We start from the raw sequence: 24,513 nt of genomic DNA, 5'->3' as shown, positions 1-24,513 counted from the left end.
AGTAGGGAAAGATAAAGTGATATTATAGAATAAATGTAAACCATATAGAAACCAGAGGACACCAAAATGAGCAAACTACCAAGCAAATGGAAAAACAATTATGAAATGTTATTTAGTATTAAATGTAATTGGAAACACTAGCATGATCCGAAATACATTTAATTATTATATCTATAGGCACAAATGTGTGAACTTTTCTATATGTGCTCCATCAAATTCTCATTGTGTCCTGTAGTGATGTCGGCTTCCTTCCAGAACTGGTAGATTTTCTATTTGTACCATCTGTTGCTCGTCTATTGAACTGTAATCAAAGAGAGGTCACTGTCAGCAAATGTTAAAATCATATTTAAATAATACATAGACCTTATTCGTTCATACTTTCTCATTGATCTATAACAAAACAAAATAACAGAAATACATTTACATGGATTTGTATATCCAGTATCAATGGTGAATACTCAAAAAGAATCTGCCCATACATCAAACGATGATTATTTGAACATTGCTGGTTACTTGATTGTTGGTCTTTATTTTGATACGCTGTATTTTATTAACAGATTTTCATTTCACTAGAGGTCATGTGAATATCATGTCTGCTTAAAGGGGAACTATAAAGGGTTTTGGTCAATTGTATTTTAGTTTCTTTTGTATTGTTTTTTTTTTTTTCATTGTAGGCAATTGTTACATATAAACATTCAATATACTGTATGCTGTTTCTGATTTTCAGTGTGTTGAGTGCTTGCTGGGTTGTCTAATAGCAAAGTCTAGAACCAGTTCTGTACTTCATAGTTGTAATTGAAGATGATTCAGCTTTGTGTCTAATCTGAGATCCTGCTATTAAATCTGTATTTACACCACATCAGTGTTACATTTCTTTATACAATATGTTTTTTCATTAAGCTGAATGCTTTTTAGAAAAAAAAATGTGACCTGTATTATCTTATAACGTCCATTTCTGATATTAGATATAAGCAGATAGAACTGAGCTACTCACAGAAGGTGTAAGAGACTTGGAAGCCCTTCGCCTGGTTAGACTTGTCACTGTGGAATACGAGAACCATAGAATTGCCTTTGGAGTAATACACAGGGATGGTGCGATCCCCACAGAATGGACCCCTTTGTGTACCATCCATGAAGAGTGTTAGATAGTCGTACATACAGAACCTGGAAGACTCTAGATGGAAGTCACTTATGGTCAGGGAAATCTGAAAAAGAAATACAATTATGACGAACATGACAGTGTTGTGTTCATGCAACAAACAAATCATTTTTATTGCATAAAAATTTGTTTTTGTTTTTTTTACAATTCAATGATGTTACAGTCTACCTGAAATAATATTTGACCAAAAAGCCCTATTAAACCCAAGAGCAAACATTTGTTATATTGCAGTTTACCAATTCTAACATGTGATGGCTGCTTTTGTTTTATTTTTCAGGCTTTCTTCTATGTTAATTTATTGATCCAGCCAACAAGTATCCAGCAGAATGTATCAGTTTACATGGATAAGCCAAATCATTCAACACTGGCAGGGGTGCTTAAAATGAGTAGCTTTATTTATTCATGTAAAACATGTATTCCAAAAGGAAACAAAAACGCAGTAACTGATTATGAAATGTGAGCTGGAATTTGGATTAAACTTGTTAGTGTATTTAAATCTTCTAATACATGTGTTCATTCACCTGTCTACAATAGACTCAAGAAACTGATCAGTCCCCTCCCTTCCTCTCCCCTGTGCTCCTTTTACTCTCAAAAGAGGTGGTAGAAATTACCCCAGTGCTGGAAAGTCAAGTAAAGCTTTATAAACAGCTTACAAATATCACACCACCAGTTTTCAGCCAGCTTCATAAATTACCACCAACACTTCCTGTCATCACAGGAAATGATCCAGAACGTCTTGGTGGTAGATAGTCTTAGAGCAATCTACTTTACATTTGCCAAAAGCCATGTATTGTAATGCCCTAAACAATACATTCCGTTTCCATTCATTCAGGTAGGCCCTGGTGAACACTGGTAAATTAAAAGGGGGTTGTATATTCAGGTTGTATTGTGTCTGTCCAACATTTCCTTTTTTTTTGTGTGACAATTTTAGAGAATGTGGAAGTCCAGGTTTAAGGGGAATTTTGAAGGCTTCTTGTTTTACCTTATATCCAACAGGAGCTGCGATGGTGAAGTTACAATTCATGTTTGGACTGTAGTTCCCTGGGTATCCCAGAGATGTAAAGTTGCCTTGAGAGTTAAAGAAGGATCCACCACACTGAACTGTGAGAATATAAATATAATCGATATAGTAAAGAGATTTATTATAGTATATGACACTGTATATACATAGTTCATCCTCCCTTTCAGAGTTCCAGGTTGATCTTAGGACCCCAATCTCCAACCCTCAATGCAGAGCTCAGATGTAGAGATGGCCTACACAGGCACCAAATCTGCTTCAGGGCAGGAAGGGGAGAGAGTCACATGTTCTGCCTTACCCAGAAGTGTTTCATAGAGCACTAGTGCGAAAACAGGAGGGTCCTATGAAAATAAATAACTGTAGTGGAGATGGGTGGGCTACCATACAAACCTATTATTGTGTCCTTAATGGGATAAGTGCAGATGCTGTAAAATCTATCCATCTTGTTCCCCCCACTGCACTGCTTGAGTTAAATGCTTCTTTATTCTAGAAGATGATAAATACATTGAAATGCTTACCTTATTTACTCCCCCCCCCCCCCCCCTACAGGCTTCCTCCATGCTGTACTACTGGTCCCTGAAGCTGCTTCTTTTTGCTATTCCTCTGGCTGTAGACTCTCAGATATCATCAAATACAACACAGGATCAGCAGTCATGCATTGTACATGAACATTGAGAGCTCACCCACATACTGGGACATTGGAGAGCATAGATGATCACTAGTAAGTTTTTGATCTTCCCCAACCTGCCCTAAGCAAAGCAAGCATTTAACCAATGTAGTGCTGGGGAAAAGGTAGTCTGGTCACTGCACTCCACCCTGGAGAATTTTGAATGACATTGTCAACCGCAAAGAAGTCCATAGGAATTTAACAACCTCTTAGTTTTGCAGTAGGGTAGATATCAGGGATATACCACAAGAAAGATGAATCTATACAGTATCTGATCCAAAATAAGCCATAGAGGTAAGTATTATCACTCTTAAAGTTGACAAACATACACATTGAACAATCTTTCAACAACTTTATAGTGTGAGGGCCTGAGTAAGAAACTTCATGGATTACCTCAAAGGTTGCAAAAAGAATTTAGAGGACATCAAACTGTTGTGCCAATAGTCCCTCCTTGGGAGGGATCTCCTCTGTATCTATGAGTCTTCCGTGTCTTTCTCTGAACACTTACCTTACTATTAAAATAAATCAGAATACCTGAGCTATATGTAGCTTGGAAGCCGACCCCAGCAACAGCCCCATCACTGACGAACTGGACCAACATCTGGCTTGTGGAAGCGATGAGTAGAGGGATGGTTTTACTTCCACACATTTTATCCAACAACACAGGAGATGTCTTAGTGGGGCCGTCATAGATCCTCATGTAGTCTGAGTCACAGTTAGGAGTGGATTGGATATTAAAGCTACTGAACTTTAATGATGCCTAAAAAATGACACAAGGCAAATTTATTATCTACAGTAAACCCCAAACTTCACATATTTGTAACTGCAAACGGGATTAATATGTAATTGCAATAGGATGCAATTGATTACTATATTAATGCTTGAACAGTCCTTCAGAAAAAAAAATCCCACAAGAATATGTAGAATTTTAATTTCTGTTAAACAATCTTGCAGCTATAGACTTTTCTAGCTAAGATGTCTCTTGAAACATGTGCGTATTTTCCATTGATTTTCCAGTTGACAGAACTCTTCTGCTCCCTCTGATTATTTGTTGCTTGTGGTTTCTTCAGAGAAACAAATAAAGCTTAAATAAGACACATTTTGGGGAAGAAACTTTTAGCAGAAGTTTTTTGTTTAATGCTATATTGAATTAAGTCAAAGAAAGCTGTGACTGTGGACATTGCAATACTGTTACTGATGGTAACATACTTGTAAGAACAAGAGCCCCAAATGAATGCAAGACCCATTTTGTTCCTGCTAAACCTCCATTCCTACAGTGACCTCACCATCCGATGTGGGGTAAAAGAAATCTGGAACATCAGAATTGCCAAAGTAGGCTCCCAGCAATGAAGTGGTAATGATAGTCTGAAGACTATAAAGTAGGCCATAATGAAGGTATTATTCCAACATATGGAGCAATTGGTGGTTGAAGCAGAGTATAAGGTTCAGAGGCATTTACATCCTAATATACCTAGGTTAGGGAGTATTTGGACCTATTGCTTGGCACTATACTAGTCAAGTCTCTATTTTTTTATTAATGTAAAATGTAGGTAGTGTACAAAACAATCTTCAGATGGCAGTTTATTTTCACACCTAGTTTGCTAGACATTTAGGGACACATTTTGCATGTCTACATCTGTCTCCTTACCAGTCCTGATGGAACCCTGATCAACCAAACGCAGTCAACATTATTAGGATAAGCAGAGGGATAGTTGTCAGAAGTGAAAATTCCTGTGTTATTATTAAGCAAAGTTGCATAGACACCTGAGAAGTGAAAAATAGACATATAAATTGTTTGTAGTCACTGGTGGAATAAACTGATAATAATATTAATAATTAATTAGTAGGTAGCAGGGAAGGGGGTATTAACCTTCTAATAGCTTAAAACTGATGGAATTTTGAACTTAAAATTAAATGAACCTTGAGTTTAACCCCCGTTATGTTGAAGATAAAAGATCCTTAATGCCTCAATGCAGTGTTACAACTTTCACATATGTTAGTGAAACGGAACGTATCTTTACAACTACTTTGTGCATCCAGGTGAATTCTACGTTGTTTGTTCAGGCCACATTGAGCCTTCATTTCATGGTAAAAACAACATTTCCTGATATTTTCCTATTATTCTTTTACAAAGAAAACTGGCCAGCGACAAACGTGCACATTTTTATTTATTTTTTTAAACGGAAAAATTCACTTAAAATGCAATCATAAAAAAAAGTATAATTTCTAATGTTTCAAACCCATAAAACTGGAATGTACAGAAACTTACTGCATTGATAAAGTTGGTTAATTTTAGTGACATCCAAGATGCTTAGTCCAATTGTCTGCCCAATGGGCACATTGGGGTCAGGCTTGGGGACAATTGTGGGTTTGTTTGAAGTGTTGCTGAATGCATAGCTGGAAAATGTTGAATGGAGATAAGATTGACATATTACCTATAAAATATTTTATAATTTATCAGTAATTTACCAACTAACATAAAAGTCATGACTTACGCATCATAGTGCATCACTGAACCATAATCATATGGACTGCCCAAGTTATTAGTGTCCGCTTTAGCAAAATTACCCAAGTATCCTGTAAGAAGACAAAAGCTGTGGTAATGTCTCTTTTTTGAAAACATGGCTAAATTCACTTTGTGTAAATGTCTGCAGTACCTTTAGAGATATACTGGAAATTGATGTCAACATAATTGTCACGATCACTTCTTACATGCTCATGGTAGAAGCCCAGGGCATGTTCTAGTTCATGTTGTATAATCCCCCTGTAGATGCAGCCTCCACCCAATGAAACTGTCTGGCTTCCACCAGTTCTTCCAATATACGAGTAACAGCTAGAAATTGTAAATATACAGTTCAAAAAAAGTTATGCTTTAATACCATTTGGGAGCCCAAGACAATAGTTTTAATAGAAACAATGATTGAATCTGCTAAAGAAAACAATCAATATCTGTTTGTGCTAAGCTTTTGAACTTTTTGACTTATATCAACGGTTGTTTCCCTATGTTTGTGCCCAGTTCTAATAAGAGGTATGGAGTTTGGGAGCTAAGTCACATTGTACCGGCTCCAAGCATTGGATCACTGCTCACTTTTGGACAGACATATTTGGTTTTATTTTCATTGTAAAATGTTAAGTGTAATCCATTGAGTCTGTTGACACTAAGCCCCACTCCCTCTCAGTCACTTCCATTTTTCTACTATATACTGTATTCAAAGTTAGCAGAACTGGGATAAATATCTTATGTCCATGTGCATATTTCTGCTAGATTCACAAAAACCACAAAGCGCCTTGTTGTTGACTTGTGACTTTCACATGTATTTGCAAATGTACAGAGGAGTTCTATTTTTTTGATTTTTTTTAAAGAAATTGAAAAGGGAAGCCATCATGCACAAATAGGTACTGTAAAGTCTCAGGTGTTTATGTTTTAGATGCTCCTACTGTGAATATCTATGATACACAATAGACAACCTTACCCATCACCAGGAGTGATGTTGATGTAATCATGTTCTGTTGTAAGAGGCACAAACCTCACACAAGTCAATGTCTCAAACTCGGCCATGGCGAGCACAATACTGTTCAGGTCACTGGAACCTGGAAACAGAGATAGAAGGTTGGGTTTCTACAAATAACAAATAGCAATGAATGCTTCAATGCAAGAGAAAAAAGAGGGAACTCACTGTATCTGGAATCTATGATGTAGGGAACAGGAACAGTACCATTATCACTTTTAGGCCATAGGCAAGAAGGACAGTTGGTGGCGCTGCGGTCATTCTGTACCAGTATATCTCCTCCATACATAGTTGTTTTGCTATCTGAAAATACAGAAAATGGTCATAGATAATACACTAAAATGCATTTGATTTAAGCTGCCCATACACTGTGAACTGGCTGAAGTTTGCTATGTGGGTGGCTATGTCAGTCCTCTCTCACCTGATATCCTTGGATTGAAAAATGGATGGATCCAAACAGAAAATTTTAGAACTGACAGCGGCTGCATCTAATCATATGGAGTGATGGGGTATACAACAGAATACAATAGGCGCAGTGGGAATCTGGAGAAACCTGTTAGATATTTTCATGCAGTCCAAAGGCTCAGCGCGAGCCCCCACGTAGAGCCTTCCCACTATGGAGGGCAGAACTTATAAATCCGGCTAGTCCATCAATGCATGATTTAAAGGATCCTGAAACTCATAACTTTATTGAGTATAATTGGTTATTGTCTTTTAACTTGCCTTGATTTAGCACCATCATAATGCAGTAAAGAATCCTGTGGTTTAGAATAATTACCTTTATTAGCTTTCAAAATCTTGCTGAAGATCCCTTGTGGCACTTCGGAGTCTTCACTCTTTGGGGCTGTGAATACAAAATAAACATTAGGCGCATCTAGTGTAATAATCGCAACCAAAAAATTTAAGTAGCTTAAGCTTCTGTAAATATTGAACCCATTTTATAAATTGAAATATCAATTAATGAAAAAATAGGGTAGCTCTACAAAGTTATCCCTGATCTGGGAAACTTCTGGTTGGGAAATTCTTTAAGTCTTTGCCTGAATCACCATGATTATCATAAATACTGTCACCTAAGCAAAGGGAGATGACTTTGATGACTCTATTGCCAGGGTCTAAAAAACATGCAGACAAATATATGTTCATTTAACATATTTAGGAATGTCGAATGTAGGAAAGCTCAAAACTGCTACTTTGACATGATAGCCTCAGCAGACTCAGAGCTTTCAGAGCTTTTGCTCCAATGAAACTTTATAGTATTCCTCTTCAGTCCCCCCCAGCAGCTAAATCAAAGTTTATGTGGGGAGGTGAGGGGAGGGACAGAGATGCTGGGCCAGCACAGACAGTAATTGGACACTCCCAGAAGAGGAGAGTGCTAAGAGACACAATGAGGGAGAGGGCTGTGCTAGCGAAGTAACCCTCAGAGTAGACAAAAATCTCTTTGCAAGTTCAAAGCCACATTGCAGGTGAACAATAAATCATTTATGGAAAGGAAAATACTGCAAGCAAGCATTTAAAATAATTTATTTTTCTAGGGGTTTTATCTAAATTTAAATTGGTGGATGGAGGGATGTTTACCATAAGAGCTATACAAATGTGGAGTGGTCTTTCCTAGAGGCTGGTTCTAGATGGAGAAGGAAAATAATTTTATAGATTATCTGGCCAGGCTGATTAGGGCCAATGGAGCAGTGCAAACAATTTTTAATTTAGGAATTAGGATTTAGGATTAGGGATATTATAAAGAAAGGCTAATGAATGGGAGGAAAAAGCAGAACAAACAAAACAGCTGATAGAGAACAGAAAGAAAGCAAAAATGATTTGTTATATAAGAATGTTAAAAAGCTTACCATCTTTGTTCACTCCAAGTAGATGATACTGGGAAGTAAATGTTTTGTATTAATATCTTATTTCAGATGTAATACAATAATAACAGATAACAAGTCTTGACCCCAACTCATCCCCATCCAGGAGAGTCCCTCTCAGCCCTACTGGAAAGCTCTCAGGTAAAATCCTTTCTTGGTCAGATGTTACCACAACAGTCATCATTGGAAGATTTTACCATATTCCCTGTTCTGTTCCCAATTATAACATTTTGGATTTCCCCTCACCTTCTGTCCTACAGGCAATGGCCTGTACAAAAGTCAAATCTCCCTACAGGGGTCCCAGGCAGTAATAAGGAAGTATTAAAATCTAACAGGATTCCTAACCCCCCACCACTTTATCCAAAACTAAGGGGATAACTATTTTAGATTTACACTTCACTACTAGCTAAGATTGTCAGTAACTTATTGGATGTTATACTTTCCTAAATATAGTTGTCACCTGTCCCCTGTACTGTTCATGTCAGCTCATCATCTCACCTGTATTTGTGCAGATAGAGGTAGACTGGTCACCAGCCCCGTAATACAGACCAGAAGCAGGAGGAAGGCTTTTTCATTCATCTTGTTTCCGAATTCTCCTTCACTGTAATGTGAAATATCTTCTCGCTGAAGCTTGGTGTGACACTCATCTTCTGGATCACCTTTTATACAGGTACCAGAGAAGATCTGACCAATCATGAGACAGGAAACCAAATTTCAACAATGACTGAAGTTGACGTGTATGGGAATTAGAAATGTATAATTATTTCATATGTGACGCTATGGTCCTTATCATCTTATTATTGTCTTGGTGTTCTGCTGTATAACTTGTAATTGATTGTCGTGGTCTCCTAACAATTGTCCTTAATGACATAAAAAGGACTTGTGTAAGTAATATCATTATAAACGTTTTTTTGTTCGGCTAAAATCTAAATAAATTGGGACTGGCAATGTAATTTTACATTTATTTTTGTATTCAAGGTTATATCCATTCTATGAGATAATTCATCACTACGGTGCCATGAGCAATGATGTTTTGCAAATGCAAAAACCCATAGTAAAATTACAGATAATTTCTCTTTTAATGTGAATTTGATCCTATTAAATTAAAAACTGATTGGTTAAAACTTAAAGATATTAAAGTCAATTTTTTTTAATTAAAAAATAAACATATTATACTTACCTGCTCTGTGCAGTGGTTTTGCACAGAGGAGCCCAAATCATCCTCTTCTTGGGTCCCCAGTTGGTGCTCCTGGCCCCTCCCTCTTGCCGAATGCCCCCATAGCAAGTAGCATTCAGACATAGAGCTGTGGTTTTGCCCCTCCTCCTCCCTCTCCTCACTGGCTAACTGACTTTGATTGACAGCAGCAAGAGCCAATGCGCCCCACTGCTGTCTCAGCCAATGAGGAGGGGAGTCCCGGACAGTTGAGACTCTCGTGCAGCATTGCTGGATCGAGATGGGACTCAGGTAAGAAATAGGGGGTCTAAGGGAGGCTGCGGCACACAGAAGGTTTTTCTTTATCTTAATGCATAAAGATAAAAAAAACATTCTGACTTTAGAACCACTTTAGTTTGGGTAAACCTGGTCTTCACACTAGTGCTGCCAGGCCTAAGCGCTAACCACTTTAGGAGCAGTGATGATTTGGTCCAATTGATTGTCAGCTTTGAATATTGGCCAAAGTCAAGAAGAGTGGACATAACTGCAGAGACAGAGTCGTATCCCCTAGCAAAAATAACATGTCGTCTACATACAACCTGATTTTGTCCTGAATTTTGCCGTAGTGAAGCCCCGTAATCAGGGGGTTGGCACGTATGAGAACCGCTAATGGCGAGCTCAAAGAGCAGTGGAGATAGGGAACAGTCCTGCCTAGTGCCTGTGCCCAGAGAGAATGAAGGTTAGACAACCATGCAATTCTTTGTGTTATTTATGAAATGAACTTATTTAATAGACATATTTTGATTTGAAATAAACCAGTTCATCGTGTTCCTATATGTATTCTCATATGTATTCCCTTTTTATACAAGATATATATATATATATATATATATATATATATATATATACTAAAAATAAGTAAAAATAAGTAAGGTGCTAGGTATCAGTGAAAACCTGCAAAATAAATAAGTGTCTACCAAAAAACTATAAATGCACATAAATATCCAAAATAAAAATGATATGCAAATTAAAAAATATTATGTGTTATCCCAACTGAATGCCTTTAAATGTCCATAAATGTCCAAAACCAATTGAACAGCTAAGGTGCCAGCTGTGATCTCTATCACACTCTGAATAGTGCTCTTCAGATGGCGCTCTTCAGTGATTCCATTCCTTCCCTCATACACACTGAAACTCACCAGACGTTTTGAGCCAGGAGATATATGGGTCCAAAGGCACTTGTGTATTATATCCAGAGTCTGTCTCCCCACCGTTCTTAAAGCCCGCTCATGTATGAACTCCAACTCAGGGATAAAAGGCCATGGACAAGATCATTGCGCAACCAGTTTTTAATACCACAAATGTGTCTTACACAAAGATAATGAATGAACACTCACATCTTCTGCTGCCCAGACTGGCACCAAGTGAATTCTAGCAGTGTATCTGTCTCTAGTAAGCCGGCCGCCACTTGTGCCACATGGAGAAGCGGCTTGGGGTCCACTGGCTGGAAATTTCATCCCCGAGGTGGAGTTACGTGGCCGCTGACATCACTTCTGAAGTGTCCCAGGAGGGGTTTCACAGGACCATTCAGAAGAGCAGCAGGGATATCATTAATGCACGAGGGTAATCTTTTGGCACAATGATTTTACTCTATAACATGTTTTATACATAGACAGATACAACATTTTTGTTTCTTTTTCATATAAACAAAAAATGTAAAAAAGATGTTTTTAACATTACATTTATTTATATACATGTGAAAATTCAGTAATGTCCGTGATACTTTTTTATCTGCCCTAACATACCATTTTTCAGGACAAGCTTTCGGGGTATGTCCTTTTCTTCAAGGTCAAAGCAATAACCAAGAGTGCAAATAAAAAAAGTATCACGGACAGTACTCTTTCACAATTGCACTAATACATCTACAATCACCTCAAGTATATTTAAATACATTTGTTAAGCTTATATGTTTTTAATCCCTAATGTACTATTGATTAATTAATTTATTATCATTACATGGAGATAAAATTATATAACATTGTTGTGTGTACATAGATAAGGTTGATCCATCACAATTCCATCAATTGGTTATTTGGTTTCATCTATTTAGGTATTTTCTAACTCAAATTTAGTATGTTATTCCTTTTTCATAAGCCATATAGATCACACAATGATAAGCAGCATCTCATAGGATGATTAAGGATTAATACCAACACTGCTGGAGATGTAATCCATAGCCTTCTTGGAAAACATGGCATTATATGTCAGCTGTAAAAAATCAATTGTACTACATATAAAATACAACTGGATATTTACTTAGCAGTGTGACATAATAAAATGAGAAAGTCACAAAGTCATTACAAAAAATGTAAAAAAAAAGTAGATTAACTGGGTTACGCACAAGCTTACCATAATAATGGGCATGTGACCACATGTAACATGATTACATACCTGTAATAGCTGTGAGCTAAAGTAAACCTTTGAATTGTCCATTCATGCCAAAGAAACAGATTGATTTAATTGGCCCATCCACTCTCACAACCCTTCTTCAGGAAAAACACAGAGGTAGATATCTATAATGTAAATCATAACTGAAATACAATTACCTACTTCAATACATTTCCACATAAACAGGGGGTATAAAAAAGAATCACACCCTTTAAAATAATTACATTTTGTTGCTTTGCAGCCTGAAATGAAGACAAACACCGTTTTTTATTTTATCCAGATGCATTTACTCAGTGCAACTTATAACATCCACGTGAAAGATACAACACCAACATGTCAGGAAAAAAAACTAATTCAAAAACATAATCACTGAATTGGAAAAAAGATCACCACATTTTGCTTTAATTACAGCCTTTAGTCTGTTGGGATATGTCTCTACTAACTTTTCCCACTCTTCTTTGCAGAACTGCTCAAGTTCAGTTAAATTTTGATGGTGACATTTTCTGGACTATAGTTTTGAAGTCATTCCCCAAATTTTCAATGTCTGGGCAAAGTCAAGTCTGGGGTCTGACTAGGCCATGCAAGGACATTCACTTCTTTCTCCTTAAAACACTGTGTGGTAATTTTTACTGTGTGCTTTGAGTCATTTTCAGGTTCTTCCCATTGACAACTTTCTTACTTAACCACTTTCAGACCGGACCATTTTTCTGGTCAAAGACCAGACCACTTTTTGCGATTCGGCACTGCGTCGCTTTAACTGACAATTGCGCAGTCGTGCGACGTGGCTCCCAAAAAAAATTGACGTCCTTTTTTTCCCACAAATAGAGCTTTCTTTTGGTGGTATTTGATCACCCCTGCGGTTTTTATTTTTTGCGCTATAAACAAAAATACAGCGACAATTTTGAAAAAAACGCATTAATATTTACTTTTTGTTATAATAAATATCCCCCAAAAATATATAAAAAAAAATTTTTTTCCCTCAGTTTAGGCCGATACGTATTCTTCTACATATTTTTGGTAAAAAAAATCGCAATAAGCGATTATTGATTAGTTTGCGCAAAAGTTATAGCGTTTACAATATAGGGATAGTTTTATAGCATTTTTATTAATAATTTTTTATTATTTTTTTTTTCCTAGTAATGGCGGCGATCAGCGATTTTTATTGTGACTGCGACATTGTGGGGGACCCATCGGACATTTTTGACACATTTTTGGGACCATTCTCATTTATACAATAATCACTGCTATATAAATGCAGTGATTCCTGTGTAAATGACACTGGCAGTGAAGGGGTTAACCAGTGGGTGGCAGTGTAAGGGTTAAGTGTTCCTAGGGGTGTGTTACTAACTGAGGGGGGGTTGGGCTTTCATTTAGTGAACACTGATCTCTGCTCCAATCACATGGAGCAGAGATCAGCGTCACTAGTTGCTAGGCATTTACACGGCATTTCCTCCATTCAGCCGCCCCGTGAGACGATCGCGGGTATGCCCGCGGTGATCGAGTCCGCGGGTCCCGCAACCCGACTCGCGGGGGTCCCGACCAGCGCGGGAGCGCGCCGCCGGCGACGCTCTCCCGACGGCAGGGCGGCATTGAAGATTGGACGTACATGTACGCCAATATGCCTGCCCGTGCCATTCTGTCGAAGTACATCATCGTGCGCTGGTCGGGAAGTGGTTAATTCTGATTTTATTGAAAATTTTAAGAAATTTTAGGAAATTTTAAGACAACTTTCTTACAGAGCCCAACAGATTTTCTACAAGAATTTGATGGTATTTTGTCACATCCATTTTTTCTCTCTATCCTGACAAGGGCTCCAGCCCCTGCTGCAGAGAAACACCCCCATAACAGGATATTACCACCTTAATACTTTACTGTAGGAATTGTGTTATTTAGATGGTGAGCTGTATTGAATTTATTGGATTTTTTTCCATGTTGCATCAGAATCTTCAAGGTGCATTTTGACAAAGCTCAGTGGTGGCTTCATAAGTTCTTTCTTGAGGAGTGACTTTTTTCATGCAACCCTCCCATGCAAGCCACATTTGTGGAGAATTTGTAATATTGTTGTCACATGCACACAATGACCAAACTTTGTTATAAATTCCTGCAGCTTTCTGTAGGCATTTGGTAGCCTCTCTGACCAGGTTCCTCCTGACCCTTTCATGCAGTTTGGAGTGATGTCCTGACCCAGGGAGGGTCTCTGTTGTACCAAATACCTTCCACTTCTTAATAATAGATCTAACTGTGCTTCTAGGCATTGATAAAGCCTTTGAATTTTTTGTATCCATCTCCTGACTTGAAGGCTTGTATGCAAGTAATTGGGCATACAAGGGTCCAGTTCCTGCCTTGGGGGACATGTATCAATAAAAAAAAGTTTTTAAAATGAGCAGTGATATTTAGATTTTTAAAGTGAAAGCATAAAAAAAAAAATCCTTCCAATATAGTGCATGAGGGGTCCCCTTAGTCTACCTGTAAAGTGGTAGATCTGTACCATGTCTAGAATCTGCTGCAGCAATAATTGCATTTATAAAGCCAAAAATATGACATTTTCCCGGCAAGTTGCCTTTATTTTGCTGAGCAACAGCTGAGGAGCTGGTGTGAATGATGAGGCCACAATGGAGTGCACTGGGAACAAGATTCCAGGTTTTTTGGATACATTCTGGTGTCACTTTGACTTTGGATAGAAGTAATAGGTGCGTAAAAATTAGTCTTTGGATGTTGGCACCTTCCCACCATAACCCTATAGAGGTAATCTTGATGAAAGAAAGAATTGGCCTTGCTGTAAAAAATTGCAATGATATGCACCTGTCAAACAGGTGCAGAAAAAATTGGTCTTTGGCTGTTAATTGTGCCCATGAAACCTATACCAAAAACATTCTTCTAGATGAAATTATTGAACACCCTCAAAGCTAGGCAGCCTCGAAGTATATATATATATATATATATATATATATATATATTAACCCCTCAACCCACAAATATAACCATGGTGAAAAAACCTAAAGGCTACACAGAAAAAAGGAAAACGTCACCCACAGCCACTTACAAAAATTTACTTTCTAAAACAACACAATTACCGATCTGTAATAAAACAATTTAAATCAAAATCTACGTTGAGTCCACCAGGGGTTAAAACCTTTGTCTCATATATCCAATATGATTCCCTGCGACTCAACTGATGAGCAAAATTGCCCCCTCTCCAATGTTTGGTCACTCGCTCTATACCCCAAATTTTAGGACTTGTGAAACTGCTTAAAATGGTGAGACACATTATGTGTGGTAATATCTTTTTTAATATTATTAACGTGTTCTGCAAGATGTACATGTAGAGGTCTCGAAGTTCTCCCTATGTATTGAAGCCCTCACCCATATTCCATCATATACACTACTCCAATCGTGTCACAAGTAATGGGTTGTTTAATGTCATACTCTTTATTAGTAGCCGATGCTAAAAACTTTTTCCTTTTCTTAATATTCCCCTTTGCATGTTTACAAGGAATGTGTCAGGTCACCTTGAGGCCAGGTGACAGATGCACACCGTAGGGATCAGGAGTGCACCGCAAGGTTGTGGACCCTATGGCTGACTGCTGCGGATGGGGGTCAAGGTGATAGGAAGGCAGGGCCGCCAGAACACCAAGATGGATCCCACCGGGGTTAGAGCGTAAGATTCTCTGGGGCGCGGAGTCTAAGAGCCAGCAGGTGTTCACCAGCGCCTCTAGTGGTGAGGATGGACTTGGCTGCAACTTGCTCCAGGTCGCGACCCCAGGGTCCCCCAGCTCACACCCACAGTAGGCAACAGGAGGATAGGGATGGTGAGGGACAAAGCCAAGGTCGGGGCCACAAGCAGACAGGAATAGTCAGGGACATGCCAAAAGGTCAGGATCACAGGCAAACAGGGATAGTCAAGGACACGCCAAAGTCGGTAACGGAACAACAGCAGAGCACACGGCAGGTAACAGGAAGCTAACACACAAAGGTTGATCAACCGGGTTGGCCCTGCAGTGCACAGGTTAATATAGTGTTCTCTGATAGGAGCTAGGGTGGAGCCATGCCAGAGGATGGATTACAAAAGCAGTCAGGTGAGGGTCGGCTGGTCTCTAGAGATGAACACATGGAAACAGGTAAGCAGATAAACTATTGCATAACCATGACAGAATGCTTCATCCACACGCAAAAAAAAAAACAGAAAAGAGAACAATCTGTTTTCTGTAGGGATAGGGGGATTAAGAATTTTGGAGCAAGACGATCTCTGAGTGACGGGGCCTTTTTGTAAATGAATTGCGGCCGTGCAGGTAGCAAAGGGCCAAGTATTTTGTCTTGTTTTAGAATAGACCAATTCCTCAAAACAATTTTTTCAAATTTCTTATGTTGAGCGTTAAAATCCAAGATCATCCTGAAATTATGATCATCTTTCCCAGTTCCACGAATACGATCAGACACCAGAGTAGATCTATCCATCATTTTGATCAATTTCTTCTTCTAAATTGTGTCTGTCATAACCGTTCTATAAAAATCTTGAGACCAGTACATCCGACTGTTGAACAAATTCATCTCTATGGGTGCAGTTACGGCGAAGCCAAATAAATTGTCCCCTGGGGATGTTGCACAACCATGAACGATGGTGGCAACTCCTCAGGGGAATGTAGGCATTACGGTCCGTGGGTTAAAAATGATTACATAATCTAACCTGTTCAACATCTCTATTGATCTCGAGATCCAGGAAAACAATTTTATCATATTCAATATTCCAGGAAAAAGAGATGTTTTTTATCATTCAAATTTAATAGATCAATTAAAGCATCTAAAGCTGATCTGTCACCCTCCCAAATTAAAATCAAATCATCAATAAATCTGCAATAGCAGACCAATTGGGTGGTCAATGCTTAAAGATAGCCTCCTCCTCCCAGTGGGCCATAAAAAGATTGGCCACACTGGGAGCAAAACAGGCTCCCATCGCCACCCCCTTGGTCTGCAAATAAAATTCCCTACTATACCAAAAATTATTTTTATTGAGACAAAAGTCAAGACTACTCAACAAAAATTCCTGATGTCGTCCAGACAAAGTAGAGGAAGAGAGAGCCCATTCAACTGCCTTCATAGCATCATTATGTCCTTCCAGAATCTGTATATGTTTGGTGTCTTTCAAAAAAGCAGGGGTTTTGAACACCAAAGGCTGTAGGAAAAAAACGATGTATTGTCCTAATCTCGCCAAAACAGAATCCATCCCATTAACGATAGGCCTCCCTGGAGGTTTGGCACTATCTTTAGTGATCTTCGGGAGAAAATAGATAATTGGGGTTCTACAAAATATAGGATCCAAATAAGCTGCTTCTTTTTCAGTTAAAATCCCCTGATCCTTTCCATATTCAATTATAGAATGTAATTCATCCTTAAAGGGTAACATAGGATCTTTATTCAGGGCCTTATAAGTTGCACCATCACTCAATAGATGATTTATTTCAGTCTGGTAATATTCTTTACTAAGAACAACCAGACCCCCCCCTCCCCTTATCTGCTGGACGTATGACTCTTTACGTCCTGCAAGAGATTCCATACCACGTTTGACATATAGGGGATTGTGTGTTTTCTTTATCTTTAATTTGTTCAAATCCTTTATGACCATACTTGTAAACACTTCTGTAAACTTATTTTCTACATTTAAAGGGTTAAAAATTGACTTATTCCGCAGAGTAGAATGATCCCCCACTGCGGAAACTGTACATTTGCCAGGATTTGATAAAAAATATTGTTTCATATTGAGAGTTCTAATATATTTTTGCAAACTTATGTCTGGAATTTGTTAAGGTTCTTGACAGGGGTGAACTTGGGGCCCCTATCAAGGACCCCAATTTCATCCTGATTAAGTGGAACCCCACTCAAATTATATATACCAGCAACTATCATGGTTTGGGTCTTTTGAGACAGCTTACCCCCTCTGCATCATCTCTTTCTTTTCTTTTTCTTACAGGTCCGCTGCTGGAAGGTATTTATGGTGGTGGTTGTCTCCACCATTCCCCTTGAGTGGGTTGATAAACAGGGTGAGCTTGACCTGTCCCTTGCGTGGACCTAACAAAACACCTCCATTATATGGCACTTGCTCAGTCAAAGGCTCAAAGCTATTGTATGTAGGAATTGGTCTATTCTGAGGAAAGGTATGCCCACCAATACAGTGCATGCATCCTTAATGATCAGCCATTGGCATTGGGAAAAAAAGCTGATGTGGCCTGAGCCCGTTGTTGTGCCGTACTGGCACAGGTACTTGTTGACGGCCCTCTGCTGCATGTATAGCCGCTGCAGCATTGCCAAAGTCGAGTTCCTCCTGGTGGGCCTGTTACAAATCAGGCGGTGTACGGGCAGGTGGGATTCCCGTTGAATTTCAGCCAACCAAACCAAGACCTTCCCCTTATAATGGTGGTCAAGGAGGGTTGCCAACCAGTAATCATCCTTTTCCTTTATGCCACGTATTCTAGTGTCCTTTTGCAGGCTTTGAAGCATGAGGTTGCCCATGTGCCTCAAATTTTCTGAGGCTTGAGAAGCAGACTCCTCTGGGTCACTCAGGATGACAGCATCTGGAACTTTTTCCTCCCAGCTGCATACTACTCCCAAAGGTCTTGGGGTTGGAAAGCCATCGCTTATAGATTGCCGCATGTCTTCCTCTTCTTCGAAGCCTATGAAAGTGCCAGAATCCTCATCCTCATCCTCCTCCCCTCTCTCCTCACGTATGTTCTGTAACATAGGAATGATGGTGTCTGGATAAAGTGGGCCTTGAGAGGAAAGGAAGTCCTCCTCTTCTGCTGCTCTGCCTCCATTTCCCTGTTCATAATGCCACGCAGAGTCTGCTCCAGCCAGAAAACAATAGGGATTGTGTAACTGATGCATGCACTGTCATTGCTCACCATCCTTGTGTGACAATACAGTGCATGCATCCTTAATGATCATCCATTGGCATGGGGAAAAAAAGGTGAAGTGGCCTGAGCCCGTTGTTGTGCCATATGGCACAGGTACTCGTTGACGGCCCTCTGCTGCATGTATAGCCACTGTAGCATTGCCAAAGTCAAGTTTCCCCTGGTTGGTCTGTCACAAATCAGGCGGTTTACGGGCAGGTACAAGTCCCGCTGAATTTCAGCCAACCGAGCACTGGCTGTGTATGACCACTGAAATGGCTACAGACTCTTCTGGCCTGTTTTAGTACATCTTGCAACCCTGGGTACGTACTTAGGAAACGCTGCACCACCAAATTGAGGACATGTGCCAGGCATGGCGCATGTGTCAACTTTCCCAGTCTAGGGGCTGACAGGATGTTTGAGCCATTATCAGACACCACCATTCCTGGCTCCAGCTGATGTGGTGTGAACCACCTCTGGGCCTGTCCCTGCAAAGCTGCAAGAATTTCTGCTTCGGTGTGGTTCCTGTCCCCTAAACACACCAGCTGAAGCACTGCATGACACCTTTTAGCCTGACTCATGAAATAGCCTTTTGAATGCTTAGGGGGTACCTGATATTTATAGGGCAATTCTGCAGAGGAGGGCATGGAGGTGGCAGAGGAGGAGGATGAGAGGGTAGAGCTTACAGGTCTGGCATCATCACCACCAGCTGTATGGAGATGTGGGAGAACAACAAGCTGCAGCACCGAGCCCTGTCATGCATCTTTTTAAGTTGTAAGCAGCGTTACTCAGTGTGCTATGAACAAAATATTTTGTCCCTGCCCATGCTTGCTGGAGGATAAGGTGGATTTTACATCTGACTGCCTTGCCCAATGATGCCAGAACATTCCCTTCAATGTGATGGTAGAGAGGTGGAACGACCTTACGTGAAAAGTAATAGCGACTAGTAACTTGTCATTGTGGTACAGCACATTGTGCGAATTCACGGAAGGGGGCACCAGGCTGAAAGGCAAAAGTTGGAGAGCCAACAGCTTTGACAAGCTTGCATTTAGACGCTGGACATGTGGGTGGCAGGGACTGTATTTTTTTTGCTCTATAGAAATTTGCTGGCTACAGTCTACAGCTGGTGATGTGCTGCTGGCAGATGTGCTACTAGGACCTAGGACACCCGGTGCTATCCCATCATCCCTGTCAGTGGAGGCTGCTGAGAGGTAATAACTCGATATAGCAGGGGCAGACTGAAGTGGGTAAGGAGGAGGAGGAACAGATTTGGGCCCCTTTTGTGTAGCTTTTAGGTGCTCTTGCCAACAGGTTGAGTGGTTGGACATTAAATGCCTTGTTAGGCATGTGGTACCCAAATGGTTGGTGTTTTTGCCCCGTTTGATGTGCCTGAGAACCTGGAACCCAGCGAGGCAGCAATATTCATGTTATTCTAGCTCATATGCAACATTGTCAAGAATAGACATGGCCTTTGGAAAAGGGGACATGGTGAAGCTGGTTTAAAGCATAATATATGCTACCAGGGGAGTGTCTGAGCATTCACCATTAATAATGATGATTCAGTTGGAAGGTCAGAACCTCCCTGGAGCATGGAGCATAAGCTCATTTTGGTTGGAGTTAATGAGGGAACCAACAGAATTAACATTAAAATGAAAGGAATTTGTAACATTGAATAAGGGCTCCGCAAATGCAGGGATAGTGTGGGATACCCTGAAGGCTTTCCTCCGTGGGTTAATAATACAACAAGTGGCAAAGATCAAAACGAGGTCCAGGGAATGGGAGGAGGTTTCTGTGAGGGAAGTGGTGGAGTCGGAAAATCAATAAGTGGTAGACCCAACCACAGAAAAAAAAGAGAGGTGGCATAGAAGTCAACAAAAATATTATAACATCATTACCAGCAAGGCAGAAAACAAGTGTCTTTTTCAGGCCCAATGCGCTTTTGCTGAAGGGGAGCGTGCAGGCCCTTTTTTGGCCTGGTTCGTGAAAACCAATAACTCCCCATCAGTAATTGCAGCAATTAGGATGCCAGAGGGCGAAATTACTTCTGGGATCCCTGAAATACTGAATGCATACAATACTACGCAAATTTATATAAAGCCAGGGTGGGAGAAGTGGCAAGAGAAATGGATACGTTTTTTAGGGGCATCCAGGTACCAGCTCTATTAGAACAGGATAAAAAAGTGCTAGAAGCCCCCATAACCCTCGAGGAACTGCAAAGCGTAGTGGCTCAGATGGCTAACCAGAAGTAACCCGGCCCAGACGGTCTTCCTATAGAAATTTATAAGCAATTTGGGGAGGTGATGCTTCCAGAGTTACAGAGGATGTTAGGGGAGGTGACCGCGGGAGGGAGGATGCCCTCCTCAATGGCAGAAGCCACAATAGTGGTTATTCCAAAAGAGAGGAAAGATCAAATAGATACCTTGTCCTATAGGCCAATATTTTTATTATGTGCAGATGCAAAAATAGTGGCGAAAGTGCTAGCCGTCCGGGTGAACAAATTTATACAAAAGCTTATACACCCAAATCAATCTGGGTTTATTCCCAATAGAGCCACTAACATCAATGTAAGGCGAGTATACTTGAACCTTCAGATTCCAACGCTGAATAAGGGCTCACAAACTGTCATCTCTCTGGATGCTGACAAAGCTTTTGATAGCTTGGAGTGGGACTATTTGTGACGGGCTCTGGAGGTGTTCGGGTTTGGACCCACCTTTATTGGTTGGATAAAAGCACTTTATCACACACCAAGCGCTAAGATTAGAATTAACAATGCATACTCTGACTCAATTGAGCTGGAGAGGGGAACTCGGCAGGGATGCCCCCTGTCACCTCTGTTGTTTGCTTTAGAAATTGAGCCATTAGCAATTGCAATAAGAACAACAAGGGGGATACAGGGATTTAAAAGAGAGACAGGGAGGAAAAGATTGCATTGTATGCAGATGACATTTTGTTCTTCCTCGGAGATATAGACTCATCCTCGGCCATGGCTATGAACATTGTGGAGGAATTTTGAAAGATATCAGGCCTGCTAATTAACTGGTAGAAATAGGCTTTGATGCCAGTAGACCCAATGAATCCCCTCCCATCCTCAGTGGGGCAATTAAGGGTGGTATATAGGATGAGGTATCTAGGAGTATGGTTAACAAGGAACCCATATCAGTATATTGAGGATAATCTCGCTCGCCTTTTGCTTCAATTCAAGTGGAAATGCAACATTTGGAGCCATCTCCCCCTCTCAGCTGCCAGAAGAATCAACTTCATGAAAATGATCTGGATGTCCCAATTTCTGTACCAGCTACATAATTCCCCAGTTTGGATTGGAATGGGATGGTTCAAGAAAATTGAAACACTGTTCCGGGAACTAATTTGGAAGAAGCGGCAGGCTCGTATTTGTTTATAGATATTGCAGCTACCAATAAAAGAGGGAGGAGCAGCAGTGCCACATCCGCGCAGCTATTTTTTGGCTGCCCAGAATCTTAGGGAATGTAACATACAAGGGGAGAGCAATAAAAATGTTTGAATGATGTTGCAAGGAGCCTGCATATTAGCTTGCTGGAAGCTCTGGAAGCAGATTCCCTATCCCTCATTTCCTCCACATTAAAATTAGTAACAAAAGTATGGCAGGCTGTTAGGGTAGCAATGAGCTATATGGGGTTAACATAAAAAGTAACAGTACAGCGCAGATAAAAAAAACAGAATACATATAAATATAGCACGTATAGAAAAGTCTATAAATGAAATATAAGATAGGACAAATTGATTTTCAAGAAGAATCCGCATGTGCAGTATGTCTTCAATCAGAAAAAACAGGTGATGATGTGATCCCTTCCACCAAAGAGCAAGATGGACTCTCACCTCAAATACTGGACCCCTGATAAATCAGACAGGTCAAAAACGCATATTCCCATCAAGGGTTAATCACAACAATCAGCATACAAAACGGGAGTGCTCCGGAGGTGGATCCTTTTCATGTCTCCAAATACCAGCATGATTCCACATAAAAGCATAAAAGACAAGATCTAGTGCTCTCCGTTTATGAAGGATTTATTAAAAGAAATACAAAATAAAGTAATACACTCACATGCTTTTGCACTGATCTCCAGTGCCGAGTAGTAAGCATAAATACAGGTACATTCAGATGTCCATGCACGGATCAGTGTTGCGGCTTGCTGGTGATGTCAGGGCTTGAGTCACGTGGTCCGTACGCAATGCGTCCCCGAAAGTAGGCGGGACTTCATCAGCAGCGACGGCGTGACGTCGGACAGCCACTTTTAAGCTAGCAACACTGATCTATGGCCAATGAAAAGAGCAAGTGTTACGCAAGTCAGCTACACAGGGCAATTACAACAAACGTGACTCCGGAAGCCCAATGCGCACACAATGAATGTCGATAGAGGAGGTACAAAATTAACTAAAAATTACGATTGTTAAAAATCACCGGAGGGACACAAAGAGAACGTAGTAATTAGTAATGATTAGTATGCCTCAAAATTAAAGCATATAGAGTACATACTACACCTCCAGCTGCCCTTAAAATGGGGTTAACAGAATATACTCCAATCTGGGACAACAAATATTTTCCAGATTTGATGCCCATGGGTAAAATAAATGAGTGGGAGGCTTGCAGTACTGGAAAACTCATGCAACTATATGAAGGGAGTTCCCTGAAGTAATTTGAAGAACAGAGGGGAGAGTACGGTATCCCATGCCAATCAATCTACTAATATCTTCAAATTAGATACGCCCTCAGCACCCATTTCAAAACACAAAGGGTGGAATGGTGTGAAGTACCTCTTATATAAAAAAATCACCATGACAGGATCTTCCAAGGGTTTAATATCAGAGATATATGAACAGATATGTAGCAAATTTATCAACGGGGAAAGATAAATAAAAAGTGATGGGAAGAGGACCTGGGGGAAATAATAACAGAAGAACAGTGGAGAAGGATATTAAATCTGAGTTCCTAGGTGTCAGTTTTTCCCTCACAGAAAATGTTGCAACTATTCTTGTTACACAGAGCCTACTATACCCCAAAGAAACTTTTCAGTATGGATATAGGCCCGATGACAAATACCAAAGGTGTCAAGGAACAGGTGACTTGATCCACATGAGGTGGAGATGTCCAAAATTATTTAGGTATTGGACAGAGATACTTGAGGACATTAATCGTACCTTTGGGCTCAAGCTGGTCCTGAACGGTACTATATGTCTGTTGGGAAGATAGAGGATAACATTGTGTCAGTAAATAGTAAAACCACAGCAATTAAAGGCCTATTCAAAGCACGAAAGATAATAGCCCAAAACTGGCAATCAGTGAGACCTCCGACTTTATAAGAATGAACTATGAGGGCTCAAGGCTTTGAGCCCGAAAGCATGGGCATGCGGTTGCCCCTCCCTTTATTAATAAGAGGATAGAAGCAATATTGTAAATATTTAGGGCTATATACAGCTTAATGTATTTGGGTTAATGTCCCTTTAAGAGAATGGAAAATTGGGCTGGGGGCGGGGTTAAGGGTCGCAAGGCTATTGGTGATATCCCAAATGGTCACATGACCCATGGGGAATGTTATAGAAAGGGGGCTTATTATATATATGACCCTCTCACAGGTGCACTCCCACCTGTTCCCAGCCAGGCAGTGAAGGTGCAACAAGCTTGCAACAAGCTCAGTAAAAGGAAAACAGGCTCCTGAAGTACTTCACTCATGGCTATGAAAACCTTAATGAGGCAAGTGTTGGAGAAAGCTGGGGATAAAGGTGGAGAAGAATGGCTTATGACTTATGCCGATCGAATTGTCCGGCGTACTTAGTCCGGCAAA

General features: G+C 40.1%; 1 protein-coding gene across 1 annotated transcript; it reads right to left on the bottom strand.

Moving 5' to 3' along the window:
• Nucleotides 1-986: 986 nt before the first annotated feature.
• On the bottom strand, nucleotides 987-8,791 carry LOC143942083 (embryonic protein UVS.2-like). Its single transcript, XM_077463386.1, has 12 exons — nucleotides 8,711-8,791; nucleotides 8,198-8,225; nucleotides 7,132-7,197; nucleotides 6,522-6,656; nucleotides 6,318-6,435; nucleotides 5,502-5,677; nucleotides 5,340-5,421; nucleotides 5,114-5,241; nucleotides 4,493-4,608; nucleotides 3,379-3,604; nucleotides 2,142-2,260; nucleotides 987-1,205 (listed from the first exon to the last, which is right to left on the bottom strand). The coding sequence occupies exons 1-12, from the start codon at nucleotides 8,789-8,791 to the stop codon at nucleotides 987-989; spliced, it is 1,494 nt and encodes a 497-aa protein (XP_077319512.1).
• Nucleotides 8,792-24,513: the final 15,722 nt, after the last annotated feature.

This window comes from Lithobates pipiens, unplaced genomic scaffold, assembly GCF_037356315.1.
Source record: "Lithobates pipiens isolate NorthernLeopardFrog02 unplaced genomic scaffold, aLitPip1_a1.2 Scaffold_30, whole genome shotgun sequence".
Taxonomy (NCBI): Eukaryota; Metazoa; Chordata; class Amphibia; order Anura; family Ranidae; genus Lithobates; species Lithobates pipiens.
Note: the sequence above shows the minus strand (reverse complement) of the source record. Positions and strands in the feature narration are given on the sequence as shown.

Bases quoted from the DNA above. Each gene is read 5' to 3' on its own strand.
- LOC143942083 (XM_077463386.1), bottom strand. From the start codon at position 8,791: ATGAATGAAAAAGCCTTCCTCCTGCTTCTGGTCTGTATTACGGGGCTG. The intron at 8,226-8,710 runs GTGAGATGATGA...TTTACTTCCCAG, and splicing joins CTCTATCTGCACAAATACAG to TATCATCTACTTGGAGTGAA. The intron at 1,206-2,141 runs GTAAAACAAGAA...TTTCTTTTTCAG, and splicing joins CAGCTCCTGTTGGATATAAG to ATTTCCCTGACCATAAGTGA.